At 39.8% G+C, this 14,379-nt stretch overlaps 1 protein-coding gene and 1 pseudogene across 1 annotated transcript; one reads left to right on the top strand and one right to left on the bottom strand.

Annotated features, from left to right (window-relative positions):
- The first annotated feature begins 5,266 nt into the window (after positions 1 to 5,266).
- Positions 5,267 to 6,235, top strand: LOC117305342 (neuromedin-U receptor 2-like). Its single transcript, XM_033790210.1, has one exon. It carries the CDS (start codon positions 5,267 to 5,269, stop codon positions 6,233 to 6,235), a length of 969 nt encoding a protein of 322 aa, XP_033646101.1.
- A 6,091-nt stretch (positions 6,236 to 12,326) lies between these two features.
- LOC117305333 lies at positions 12,327 to 13,294 on the bottom strand (annotated as a pseudogene).
- Between the last annotated feature and the right edge of the window lie 1,085 nt (positions 13,295 to 14,379).

The following is a 14,379-nucleotide window of genomic DNA, read 5'->3' as shown; positions in this document are numbered from 1 at the left end:
CTTGTCTTAACACTCGATCTCATGCATGCTTTTAAAAACAGTGAAAGAGGTACCAGTCTATTTATAAGCAAACTCATGTGGAGGCCGTGATGAAACCAGTTGGCTATGGTTTGGCTTCTGCTTGGGCATTGTCAGTCATTGTAGCTTGATGGTTGAAGGTGTTTAAGCCAAAGCCATGTCGATAGTCGCTTGGTTTCCAGATGCAATTCAAATGTTGTTTCCTGTTCAAGCCGTTGACTGTTATTTTCACAATGTGCCAAATGTCATGAAGCTGTAAAGGAGATTGCTGTGCTTTACAGGAATCAGGAATGCAACTGGAGTGTCCTTGGAGTGTATTGGGACCCGTCTCTTGCTTGGGCTCCGACTTGGGCTCCGACTTGGGCTCCGACTTGGGCTCCGTCGTGAATTTTGGAGCATTGTGCTTTTTGCTCGGTTCTTATACATCAAATGGATGGAGCCTTGAGTCGCAGCTTAAAACATGCGAGGTTTGCCAAAAGCTCCAAAGATGCAACTTTTCTTCTGATCAGCTGCTTTCCTCTCTTTTTTCTTTTCAAAACAGTGCCATAGAAACCTGACAAACACTACACAAAAGTGTGATCGGTAGCTATTTTTTCCCTTTTTTTTGCAATTAGAAAGTTGCATGTCTGGCTTAGCGACTTCATGAATTTTGGCCGTGGCTTGTGAAGAGTACCTAGCCACCGGAGTATGTTGTAGAACGGGTTGGTTGACAAGTCACCTTTCTTTATTAAAAAGCCATAGCGTATAATTATAAAGTCTTGATGTGTACGTACATTGGCCTAGGTTCTTTTTTGTATGAAGCTTGTTGGATGTTTAACATTGCAAGAATATACTCAGCTTTAGTAGAAAACAAAACTGTATCTTTGAATCTTTTCTTTGTGTGTCTTTTATTTAAACCTTGTAAAGGTCGACGATGCATCGCTTGTCTGTAGCTGTGTTACTTGACAACTAAGATTTCAAATACTGGATTAGAGAACAATTTCGTTTATGCATAGAGCTGACGAAATTTCTGCTCCGCACAACTAAGCAGAATACCAGGTACATTTTGTTAATGAAAATGGTATTTTAGCTCATTCTGGTAACCTTATTCTGGTAAGCATCGTTTTTGTGCTTAGCGACTTTTTATGCTTATGCTCTTTGAAGTTGTGCCTCGACCTTCGTTTCGTTGTTCATCAAAGATCTGATCTAATTTCCGTTTTCGATGATAGTGTAGTTTTAATAAATTGAATTGCCTTAAAGATACGGCTGCACAGCTTTCACATAATGTTTAGTCTGACGTCATCACTTCGAGTTGCTCAGTTCAATCATAGAGCAAGAATGTTAGTGAGCATCGAGAAAGAACCTGGGACTTCCCAAAAGTTAATGCTGATTGCGCAATGTTCAAGTTTGGAGCGTACTGAACAACAGCTTTATTATGCTGCCGTGTCTCACCATAGCCTGAGAGTCAATCCGAAGTGTCTCCAATATCCACGATCTTATTAAATGCAGTGGACACTATTGGTAGTTACTCAAAATAATGATTGGCATAAAACCTTTCTTTGTGACGAGTAATGGGGAGAGGTTGATGGTATAAACCATTGTGAGAAACGGCTCCCTCTGCAGTGCCATAGTTTTCGAGAAAGAAGTAATAATCCACGAATTTGATTTCGAGACCTCAAGTTTAGAACTTGAGGTCTCGAAATCAACCATCCAAACGCACACAACTTCGTGTTGCAAGGGTTTTTTTTCTTTCATTATTATCTCGCAACTTCGATGACGGATTGAGCTCAAATTTTCACATGTTTGTTATTTTATGCACATGTTGAGATACACCAACTGTGAAGGCTAGTCTTTGACAATTACCAAAAGTGTCCACTTCCTTTAAAGCCATTATACACTTTCGGAACAGAAAAATTAAAACCAAATCACAGATTTACAAATAAATTACGGGGATTACAGAAGGTAATGGTAAAAGACTTCTCTTGAAATATTGTTCAATGAAATGCTTTACTTTTTGAGAAAACATTAAAAAAATTATCAATTCTCGATAGCGAGAATTACGGATTTATAGTAAACACATGTCATAACACGGCGAAACGTGCGGAAACAAGGGTGGGTTTTCCCGTTATTTTCTCCGATTGAGCCTATTTTAACAGGTTTGTTATTTTATTTATAAGTTGTAATACACGAAGTGTGGGCCTTTGGACAATACTGTTTACCGAAAGTGACGGCTGCCTCAATGATTGTCTTTGATATCTCATTTAACCTCCCTCTGTCGCGGAATGCCTGTGGAGAACATAGAGTGAGTCTAATTCGGATCATCGGTGGTTTACACTTTGGCAAAAAATTCTGACATTTTTTATTGTGAAATTTGTGCAGCTTTTGGTGAATACCGAACCATTGGGCATTTTGGAGGAGTATTATACTTTAAACTATTTCTGTGAGGTCACTCTATTGTTGAAAGTGTAGATTATTTTTACGAATCTACACTTCGTTCACGAATCTACACTTCATCTACAGTTGAGTGTAGATTCATTACAAAATTTAGTTAATAGTTCAACTTGCAAATTACTATCTTTCCAAACTAAAATATGGCATGAAGTGCATCAAAACATAGCTGAAAAACACGTTCTTCAATTTACAAAAACACTTTAGTAAGACAATTTATTGTCAGCTGAACAAACTGACGTTGTACTCGATAACCTATATATTTTGTAAAATATTTTTATATGACCAACTATGTGTTCTTACTATTGAGAAATCCAATTCATTGACACTGTTACATAACCAATGGGGGGGAATAGTTTAAGTCAGAGAATATACTCTAAAAGTATAGATTCGTGAATACAATGTACTCGCCTTCGGCTCGTACATTCTATTCACGAATCTACACTTCATCGTCCATTCTCCTTAACCTAACTAAACTACTTACATTAATACAACTAATTATGTATGGATATTATTTGTCCACCGAGATCGGGGCGGGGAGTGAATTTCAATACACAAACTCTTTTTAGTCCTGCTATGATGGCCGAGAAAATAATTATTAAAGGAACACGTTGCCTTGGATCGGACGAGTTGGTCTATAAAAAAGCGTTTGTAACCGTTTGTTATTAAATGTATTATGGTTGGAAAGATGTGTTCAAAGTAGAATACAATGATCCACACAAGTTTGCCTCGAAATTGCGTGGTTTTCCTTTTACTGAGCGAACTAACACGATCGGCCATATGGGAGTAAACAATTTGACTCCCTTAAATGGCCGACTGTGTTAGTCGACGAGGTAAAAGGAAAACCGTGCAATTTCGAGGCATGTTTGTGTGGATCATTGTATTCTACTTTTACAGCATCTTTCTACACATATGCATTTTATAACAAACGCTTTTCAAAGACCAACTCGACCGATCCAAGGCAACGTGTTCCTTTAACAAGTGATACAGGAGTGCATATACATGTACTGACTTGGATAGGATGGTCTTTGTTATGTCATGTATTGTAGTGTGTCCTTCACTCACACAATGGGTCATTTGCGTCGCTCTCCAAGTCATCTCGTGTCACATCTCCTTAGCCTGTTCTCTGAGCCAATGTCACCTTCCATCAAGATCCTGTCCATAGCTGATCTTGTCCTCTACTGCTTCCCTGATACTGATCCGTACTCTGAGTGTTTTAGCCCCGCATTGATGGCAGAGCTCACTCGAAGGGTACTATTAAAACAACGGGGGGGGGGGGGGTTCATATTATTATCATGATTGACGAGGTCTCATTTATTCCTTGTTGGGACTGGAGACTACTTAACCATAGCAACAGGAACTTACATCACGATGAATTCTGGGGAGCCCACGATTTCCGCACTGAATAAAATCTCACCAAATGTTGTGGTGTCGCAGCTAAACGTGTGTATATGCGAACGACGCGGAATGGTTTTCGGTTGTACCAGGCCTTGAAGCCTGGTCATTGGGACAAAAACTTCTACCTAACGGCAAGTGGGAACGCTGTTGATGGGGGTGTTCAACTGTTTAATATATAGTTTTCCGGGCCAAATCAAAAATATTAATAAACAGTTCACAATCAAAAGAAGTAATTCTATTTCATCAGTTTTTACCATATTGTATTTATTTCAAGAAGAATCTACATCTAGTCAAATAACAACATTTTAAACTCATTATGTCGCAAAGATCATTCCATTTTTGCAAAAGCTATAATGCAATAAGATGGGATTTTGCTTACTAATAAGAGTTTAGTTGATTTTAACTGAATGCTTGAGCGGGTAAACCTCAACTTTATCAACAACGTCTATGGAGCACAATATTCCCCTGCTGTCTCCACGGCGTATACTGGTATCAATTCGTGTGTTAAAAAGACATGATTACTGTTGCAATTTGTTGTTTAATGAAGACTAAAATCTCGAAATCATGGAGGAATATTCCGGAGTTTGTTACATGAAGCCTTACCGGTGGCTGAACAATGCCTCCATAAAGTGCAACTACAACTGTTTTTACCGTCAACACTTTAATTGCAGCCCCAGTTCATTTACAAGTTCTTTCCAAAAACCATCGCCCCAGAAAGTCCAGATTCTGGAGAAAACTTGTTCGCTCTCGATGTCAACTTGGACGCTCTCGAAGTTAACAAGGCTATACCTCAAAGTGTCAGGCAGTAATATTAAGAATGAATTATTAAATTAAATTCTTAAATTACATTACAGTTGGCGGATAAGGGTTGAAGAACCGGAATACTTCGGAGCTCACACTTAAATGCGCCCCTTCTCTCTGCCTTCTATAATGCGTTGAATTTTTAATGGCCCTTTTAAACGCAGTTCAATTTACTGAAATGTGTTTGCCACGTTTTACAAAATAAAATGAAAATACAAATCGTTCAATGTTAGATTGTCAACTTCGGTCAATCCTTGAAAGTCTGCTTGATACAAAACATTCCGTAAAATCTTAAATTGCTGCAATTGATAGGAAAGAATGACGGACTTATAAAACCGGGGCACTACGCCCATCAACGTCCTTAGCTGGACCTTTTTATGAAGGCCCTTTTCACGCAGTTCAATTTCTTCAACAGTTCTTGACACGATTTTTTACAATTAAAAAGGAAATGAACAACAATGTTCATTCATTTAGAAAAAATCTTGTCACAATCAACTTCACTCAAGCCGTGACAGTCTGTTTGGTATAAAACCTCTCGGTAAAACAGAAATCGCTGCAAACGGAGTATTAGACGATATTAGGCGAAGCTTTTTCCAAAGTTTGACAACTATTTCGCAGAATTATGGAAGAGATTCTTCCTTTGCGAATCTACCAGACCATCGTAGGTATTCTGGGCATCCTTGGCAATGCTCTGGTTTGTTTTGTCATCTTGAAAATACCAGCCATGCAAACTCGTATCAACTCGTTCATCTTCCACCAGGCAGTGATTGATTTCCTGAGTTCTATGATGATTTTCTTGAAGAGTGAAATCAAAGTACCTGACCCCATCCCAAGCAACGCTCTCGGATGGTTCATCTGTCAAGTATGGACTCCTTTCATTCTGTTCTTCTTCTTCGTGACGTCTACGTTCAACCTGTTAGCGTTGACCATGGAGCGGTATTTGGCCATCGTTCACCCCTTCAAGCACCAGGCAGTACTCGCCGCATGGCCCCGTCTCAAAGTCGGTGCAGCCTTGACGGTATGTTGGGCTCTCGGTTTTGGCTTGAACATTTACGCCGTCGTCCTTTTTCGAGAAGAAAACGGTCAATGTGTTCCAAATCCGATTCATGGATCCAATATCTTGGGAGTCATCGTTGCATTCCTTGAATACATTTTGCCCGCAGGAGTGATGTTCTTTGCTTACATTCGCATCGGTGTGGAGATGAAGCGGGGAGCGGCCCGTGTCGGCCCGGCACCAGCCGCACATCTACCCGGTGGAGCAAACGCACCAGACATGGCCAAGTCCCTCCTTCGGGCCAGACGCAACACCTTCAAGATGCTCCTGATCGTTTTCATCACATTCGTGATCTGCTGGACACCCAACCAGGTTATTTACCTGATGTTCAATCTTGGTTTTCGATTTACTTTGAAGGAATGGTATTACTATCTCTCCATTGCTATGGTAGGTACTCACTCTTGCGTCAACCCTTTCATTTACGCATTGAAATACCGTCAGTTTCGCAAAGCCCTACGCCAGATCTTTACACGTGCTCGGGAACAAACCGAGAACTTCGGTACTGAACAATCTCTGTCCTATAATGTATCAAACTAAATTTAACACTTGAAGAATAAAAGGCGAGATTTCACAACACATTCAGAGAGACTTTGATCTTCACAGATAAGACGGCTTTTTGGATCAAACAAAATTGTCTTTTGGAAGAACATTTGAAATCCTTTATTCGATGTTTTCACACACAAAAACACCCGACATTCAACTTGTGAAATTGTAACCAAACGAAAGCGATATTTGAAGAGGAAATGCTGCACGGTGCTGAAAAAGACGTCGGACCAGACCACAATGCACTATTGCTCGTGTGTTTACTCTACGCATTAAAGGCAGTAGACACTATTGGTAATTACTCAAAATAATTATTAGCATAAAACCTTTCTTGGTGACGAGTAATGGGGAGAGGTTGATGGTGTAAAACATCGTGAGAAACGGCACCCTCTGAAGTGCCATAGTTTTCGAAAAAGAAGTAATTTTCCACGAATTTGATTTCAAGACCTCAGATTTAGAACTTGAGGTCTCGAAATCAACCATCTAAACGCCCACTATACTTCGTGTGACAAGAGTGTTTTTTCTTTCATTCATATCTCGCAAGTTCGATGACCGATTGAGCTCAAATTTTCACAGGTTTGTTATTTTATGCATATGTTGAGATACACCAACTGTAAAGGCTAGTCTTTGACAATTACCAATAGTGTCAACTGCCTTTAAGGCAAAGTCTGCCTCGATTGACGTCACAAAATGGGTAGGCGGAGTCAACCCCCAAACAACTTTAACTGTTGTTTAAACATGTAAATCGTGGCAAACAATTTACTTTGAAAACAATTATTGTTACTAAACATATACCATTATGTTTGAAAAAAAATAAAAATTGTATTTCCAGGTGACTTTAAAACGTGACTCTAGGCTTTAAATCACGATAATCAAAAACGTTTCCTTCAAGAGCATTGTTTACATGAGAGTATTAGTTTAGTGTGTGTTTTGCTTAAATAAACGAAGATTCCTGACATTTATTTAATAGATTTTGAAAAAGCTTTGATTCATTTTCTCATGTTTTTATTGGCAGAGTATCAGATAAGTTTAATTTGTATTTTTTTTTTTTCACTCACTGAGACGAAACATAAATGATTATCTTGTGGCCTCAAAAGCATTATGCTGAGCTACATCAATTCAATTCGATTCAATTATAATTTGATTTGCAAAATGTCAATGTAAACGAGTAACTATAAATAACGTCTACTGAACAAAGATAAACTGCTCACAAAAAGTAAGGAAACTTTTTTCAATCCAGTATATTTGTCATTATTTAATACTCTCTTTGTATATGGTATACATCATTGTAAAGCTGAACTGTTCCTCTTTAAAATGATACCACAGTTGCAATGATTACATGTTGCTGGACTTGACCACGTTAATGAGAATGAGACAAAGTCACAAATCAAATGTGCCAAAATTTGATTTTTTTTTTGTTACTGTATGAACAATCAAATTGACACTGTAATTCAAACAAGCAAGATAACTTACTGATCTTAATCCACTTTATTGAGACAAGAAGTTTGGTATAGAGCAAGACAACTTACTGATCTTAATACACTTTATTGATACAACAAGTTCAGTAACGAGTGGATGATCCGAAGGCGTTGATGACAGCCTGGCACCTTCTTCTCATGCTGCACACAAGTCTTTTGATGCACTGATGATGAGGGATGGTGTTCCATTCTTAATTAAGGAACCTGGGTAGGTCAGCCACAGTTGATGTTTTGGTGGTTCTGGCGCGGACAGCGAGGCCAAGCTGGTCCCATAGATGTTCCATGGGATTCAGGTCTGGACTGTTAGCAGGCCAATCCATCCGGTGCACCCCAACATTTTTCAGGTAGTCAGTCACCAGTCGGGCTCGATGGGGGCGAGCGTTGTCATCTTGAAAGATGGCATTTGGAGTCTGCCAGTATGGGACTGCATTCGGATGTGGAATATCGTCTTGCAAATACCCATCAAACAAGGTGTTTTTCATGAGATGAGGGTTAATTGTGTCCGATGAGCTCACTTGTGCAAATCATTGTGTAAACCATTAATGGTTCTGAAAAGCTTGATCGGTTCGATTATTGAACATTACCTATTTACCATTCACAGACAACGGTAATTTTGGCACATTTGATTTGTGATTTTGCCTCATTGTTATTCATGTACCCAAGTTCAGCAACATGTAATCATTGCAAATGTGGTATCATTGTAAAGAGGAACAGTTCAGCTTTGCATTGATATATACCATATACAAAGAGAGTATTAAATAAATAAAAATATACTGGATTGAAAAAAGTTTCCTTACTTTTTGTGAGCAGTTTATATAATTTTAGTAACTATGAAGAATGTCCTATACTCGACCGATTACTGTATGAGATACAATGAAGTAAAGGCAAATACATTCAAGAATTTGATTTTTGTGACGTCACATATTGTCGTTCTTCGTGCCTTTGATCTATAAATTATGTTTTGTGTTTCCAAATTTAAAAATCATGACTTGTTCATAAGTAAAGGCAACAGCGGCCCTAGCGACAAGAACTATCAATCAAGAAAAATTGTACCACTTTGAATGATTCAAAATGATGTTCCGTAGACCAGCAGGGCCCAATTTCATAGAGCTGCTAAGCACAACAATTTGCTTAGCATAAATGTATTCCTTGATAAAACAGGATAACCTACCAAATTTGTATTTGTTGCATATTGCTTGTTATTGGTATTCAGCTAGTGCTTGCTTATCATGAAACTCGCATGGAAATTAAGTTAGTATTAGTAATCCTGTTATTATCAAGGCAAACATTTCATGCTAAGCATTTTTTTTGCTCAGCAGCTCTTTGAGATTTGGGCCTTTATCGCAAATATTCGGTATGTGCGGTGTAGGCGTTGAATGGGGTGCATGCTGGTTTAAGCGGTGATCAAGTTTATTTCCTAGCTAGACCAGCATGAACCGCATTCAACAATTAGCGCTTGCGCAATGGGTATTTTGCGAAAAGGTCTATTTCATTACGATGACGTCATCCGATACTTTCAAGACGTTTCCTGTGACGTAAGTTGATGACGTCATCCGATACTTTCGAGACGTTTCCTGTGACCTAAGTGCAAAAACCATTATGCATTGTGAAAGATGTTTTTGGGTATTAACGCTTCGTATTGTTACTATGATTATGAATTTTTGACGTTGGTTTTTTGTAGTAGTTGAATAGTATCATTGACTTTGAATGTAAAATCGCGTTCAGTTCAGTTTGATCATTCCTCCATGGTTTGATTTACTTCGTGGGAATTGTGATCGCTTATACCATGGAGGAAGGAAGAGAAGGAGCTCGAACGACCCGCAAAACCGCAGAGTAACAAAAGAATACTCTGACAATGCCCCTGTCTGACCAGTGGAAAAAGATAGGGGACCTCCAGCTGGACGGCCGATTAACGAGCGGGATTAAATCAGTCTGCGCTCTTGCCTGCTTGTAAAGTTGAATCATTGCAAGAATTGTGAATAATATACATGTTTTCATTTACCGTTTGTGGTGTTTCACGGAAACATCATGGCATATTTTTACATTTTTTGTGACTTTCCGGTCACAAGCGGTGGTTCAACATTTGGGTATTACCACACGAGGGTGGTAGGTATTCAACTGTGTTTTTCGATTTGGTGGGCACAAGTGTACACAATTTTTATCAGGTACGAAATAGTTGTTTTTTTCTGTATTATATCCATACGACATACGACACCATAGTTGAGTGAAGAACCAAGTGCGCACGCGCAAACTCACATACGCCAGGTCGCCCATTGTCTGTGTAAGGTATGTGGGTGATTACGAGGTGTCGTTAAACGACCGCGGTACCGCAGGTTCGACTTTTGAAGTCCCTTCGTTCGAGCTCCTTCTCTTCCTTCCTCCATGCTTATACAAACACAGGAGCAAAACCTTACACGCGCATCGTGATTTGTCTGTGCAACACTGCATTGTATTATTGTCTGTGAATTAGTTTTAATAATTCAGAGTGTTCACCACTAAACTTGTTTTTCTTTATATAAAAAAATAATTAAAAAAAACAATGACGGCGAGCTGCCGCTAAAATATGTTGGTATTTGCATGCATCGTTATGAACCAGGGTAAACACCTAAGAATCATTGGCACTTGATTGGAGAGCTGGGCCTAATTTTGGCTTCTGCCCGTAAGCGGGGAATCGTGATCGTAAGCGCAGAACTCGGCGGTAAGCAGAGCCATGAAATTGGGCCCTGTTAGATTTGAGGGGAATTTAATGATCAAGCGATTGCAATGATGGAGTTCACTGCACATTGTTTCATCTCTTTTCAATCGAACTCACATCACGTGTTATACACGGCAGTCACAGAATGCCCTCGCATCAGTTGATGTCATAATACGACTCTGGTTAATTGTTTTCCTACATCCTAAAATCTGTGACACAATGCAGCTTGCGTGTTACATAAACAAAGGAAAATCACACATGCTTGCGTTCAAAGGCGAGCACAGGCCCCGACAACGAGAACGAAAACGAGAACGAAAACGAGAACGATAAAAATGCACGCCCTCGATTGGTTAAATTGCTCCACGCAGAATAGGCCCACGCTTATTCAACCAATCGAGGGCGTGCATTTTTATCGTTCTCGTTTTCGTTCTCGTTATCGGGGCCTGTGTGACGGGGCCTTTTAGTTGAAAAATTCCCGAATGGAGCATTCGTTCTATCCAAATTGTGACTGATACTGACTATTTCAGTCTATGTGTATACTAGTGGACCATACCAAGTTAACATGTTACGCTTTCTTGAGCTTCATACACACCCCAGTTTACATTGTATGCAAACATACAAGAGTTTAACATGTCAGCTGGGACACTATCGTCACTCCACTCACCAAGGACCACGGTGTTCTCACCAGAATCTATTTGGAGGCGAGAATGAACAGCAACAGGAATATAAATAAGTATAACAAAATGTTCAGATTATTTCAACTTCGCTCATGCAGTGACTTCTTGAGCGGTTTCGTCATCAAATCTTTGCAGATGACAACGAAGTGTACTTCAGGCGCACCACCAACGACGCCATTTTCAACTTTGACCCTCCGAAGCAGCTGAGGGGCGCTTGCGGAAGGACCAGCTTCATGCTTTTTTAATAACTACAAAATGTGATGATCAAATCTGCTAATTATTGTTAAAAACACTGGACACTATTAGTAATTGTCAAAGACCAGTCTTCTCACTTGGTGTATCTCAACACATGCATAAAATAACAAACCTGTAAATAAAGGCTCAATCGGTCGTCCAAGTTGCGAGATAATAACGAAAGAAAAAAACACCCTTGTCAGATGCTTGATTTCGGGACCTCAAAATCTAATTCCGAGGTCTCGAAATCAAGTTCGTGGAAAATTACTTCTTTCTCGAAATCTACGTTGCTTCAGAGGGAGCCGTTTCCCACAACGTTTTTATGCTATCAACCTCTCCTTATTTACTCGATACCAATAAGGTTTTATGCTAATAAATATTTTTTAGTAATTACCAATAGTGTCCACTGCCATTATCTATCCTTCAACATCATTTTTTCATATACTCTAGTGGTTTGTGAGTTTGTAAACTAAAAGGTTGACAAGCTGTGTAGGGTTTCAAGTTGGTCTGAAAGGGCCCATTATAATGTGAACATAATAATATCCTACAGTGTGGGCAGAATATTAATCCTACCATTACGGCCAAAAATGGTAAAGATCTGGCCGTGATCCTTGCAGATCTGAGGTGAAACGTCGTCTCGTAGCTGTGTCTTAAAAAAAAAAGGAGTTGGTTTCATGTTGAAAGTTTAACCATTCTAGTCCATACTTTAGACAAATGGATCACCAAGATGTACCGAGTAACCTTAAACTGTCAAATAAGGAGACAGCGATGTAAACTCCGCTGATCACTGCTTGAGTGTAGTCTACTCTCAGATAAAAGAAACCTCGTGGATTTGGTTACAAATTCACAGGTTTTGATAATTTCAGCTGTTTTTATTTAACACCACAATGTGGGAATTAAAATGCTTTTTCACAACCAAAGATCCCACTATAAAAGCCGTCTGACTTTAAACAATAAAAGTCTCTCCGAATTGAATGTACACTTCAAGTTAATCGTGCCATTTACATTTCAAGTGTTAACTTGGTTTGATACATTATAGGACAGAGATTGTTCAGTACCGAAGTTCTCGGTTTGTTCCCGAGCACTTTGCGAAACTGACGGTATTTCAATGCGTAAATGAAAGGGTTGACACAAGAGTTAGTAGCTACCATGGCAACAGAGAGATAATAAAACCATTCTGTCAGTGTAAATTGAAAACCAAGATTAAACATGAGAAAGATGACCTGGTTGGGTGTCCAGCAGATCACGAATGTGATGAAAACGATCAGGAGCATCTTGAAGGTGTTGCGTCTGGCCCGGAGGAGGGACTTGGCCATGTCTGGTGCGTTTGCTCCACCGGGAAGATGTGCGGCTGGTGCCGGGCCGACACGGGCCGCTCCCCGCTTCATCTCCTTATACCGATGCGAATGTAGGCGAAGAACATCATTCCTACGGGTAAAATGTATTGCATAAGTATAACTACGACTCCCATGATTTTGGATTCTGGAATTGGATTTGGAACATATTGTCCCTTCACTTCTCGAAAAACACAAATATTGTAAGTTTTCAAGCCAAAGGCGAGAGCCCAACACACCGTCATGGCTACAACGACTTTGAGACGAGGCCATGCGGCGAGTACTGCATGGTGCTTGAAGGGGTGAACGGTTGCCAAATACCGCTCCATGGTCAACGCTAATAGGTTGAAAGTAGACATCACGTACAAGAGGAAAATGATGAAAGCAGACCAGACATGACAGATAAACCATCCGAGAGCGTCGCTAGGGATGGGATCTGGTTCCTTGATTTCACTCTTCAAGAGAATCACCGTAGAACCCAAGAAGTCAATCACTGCCTGGTGGAAGATGAACGAGTTGATACGAGTTTGCATGGCTGGTATTTTCAAGATGACAAAACAGACCAGAGCATTGCCAAGGATTCCAAGAATACCTACGATGGTCTGGTAGATTCGCAAAGGAAGAATTTCCTCCATTATTGTCAAAATCGGCTGTTAAAATCGGGAATTGCCTTTGCTATATTTACGCAGCACGTCTGTTAACTCCGTTTCTCGTTTCGCAGCGATTTCAGATTCCACAGAACGTTTTATATCAAGCAAACATTTACGGCTTGATTAAATTATTCTACTGAATCGTCTGAAGATTTTGTTTGGTTGTAAAAGAAGTGAACACGATGTTTTTAATTTTCGAGCTGGGGTTTTATACATCGCTAAACTTGAAATCAGGGCTTGCAAGTAATTTAGAAAATCGAACTGCATTCTAAAAGAGAACTTTGTTCCTGAGTTTTTAAAGCAATTAAGCCAGCAAGATTAATGAATACATACGTTGGGATCTAGGAAAAAATTCAAAACACAAAAGGTTTGGGAAGGGAGATAATTCAGTTACATGTCCGCGATAATCTCGATACTAGACTAATTGACTCTATTCAAACCGTATTTATATTATTAAACTCTAGGGATTTCCCAGAAGTAATAATAATAAGAATAAGAATTATTCATAAAGTGCCTTTTACAAAGTAACAAAGCACTTTAGGGCCTGCATAGTATATACGATTAAACACTAACTATAATACATGTAAACCTAATTTCACAAACGGCGAAACAATTCGTAATATATCCAACCAAAGAAAGAAAATATTGATGGACATCCAAGACAGAAATGAAGGAAGAGACATATCGAAACTGGAAAGAGAAAAAAATCACTGCGAGATAAAAATTCTTAAACGCCAACGCGAAATAGATTCATGGTCCGTTGAATGTGGCGACAATCAAAATGGTATCCTTTTGATAACCATCAGCGCATGGAGACAGTTGGTGCGTTCGTTTAGCTTCCCTGGGTCGACCCCGGTCTGCCCCGGTACGTTCGAATAGCTTTGACGGGGCTCACCTGGGTCAGCCCCCAGTGCCCTGCTTGTGGAGTGGGTCACTTGGGGGTGACCTGAGGTACATGCCGTCACCGCTAGAGGGCGAGTTTGATCGTTCGATTAGCTCTTGTCAGTGGCTCACCCGAGTGAGGACCGTGGGGTAGACCCAGGGAAGCTAAACGAACGCACCCAGAATAA

Source organism: Asterias rubens, chromosome 2, assembly GCF_902459465.1.
Source record: "Asterias rubens chromosome 2, eAstRub1.3, whole genome shotgun sequence".
Classification (NCBI taxonomy): Eukaryota; Metazoa; Echinodermata; class Asteroidea; order Forcipulatida; family Asteriidae; genus Asterias; species Asterias rubens.
This window is presented reverse-complemented; position numbering and strand designations above follow the sequence as displayed.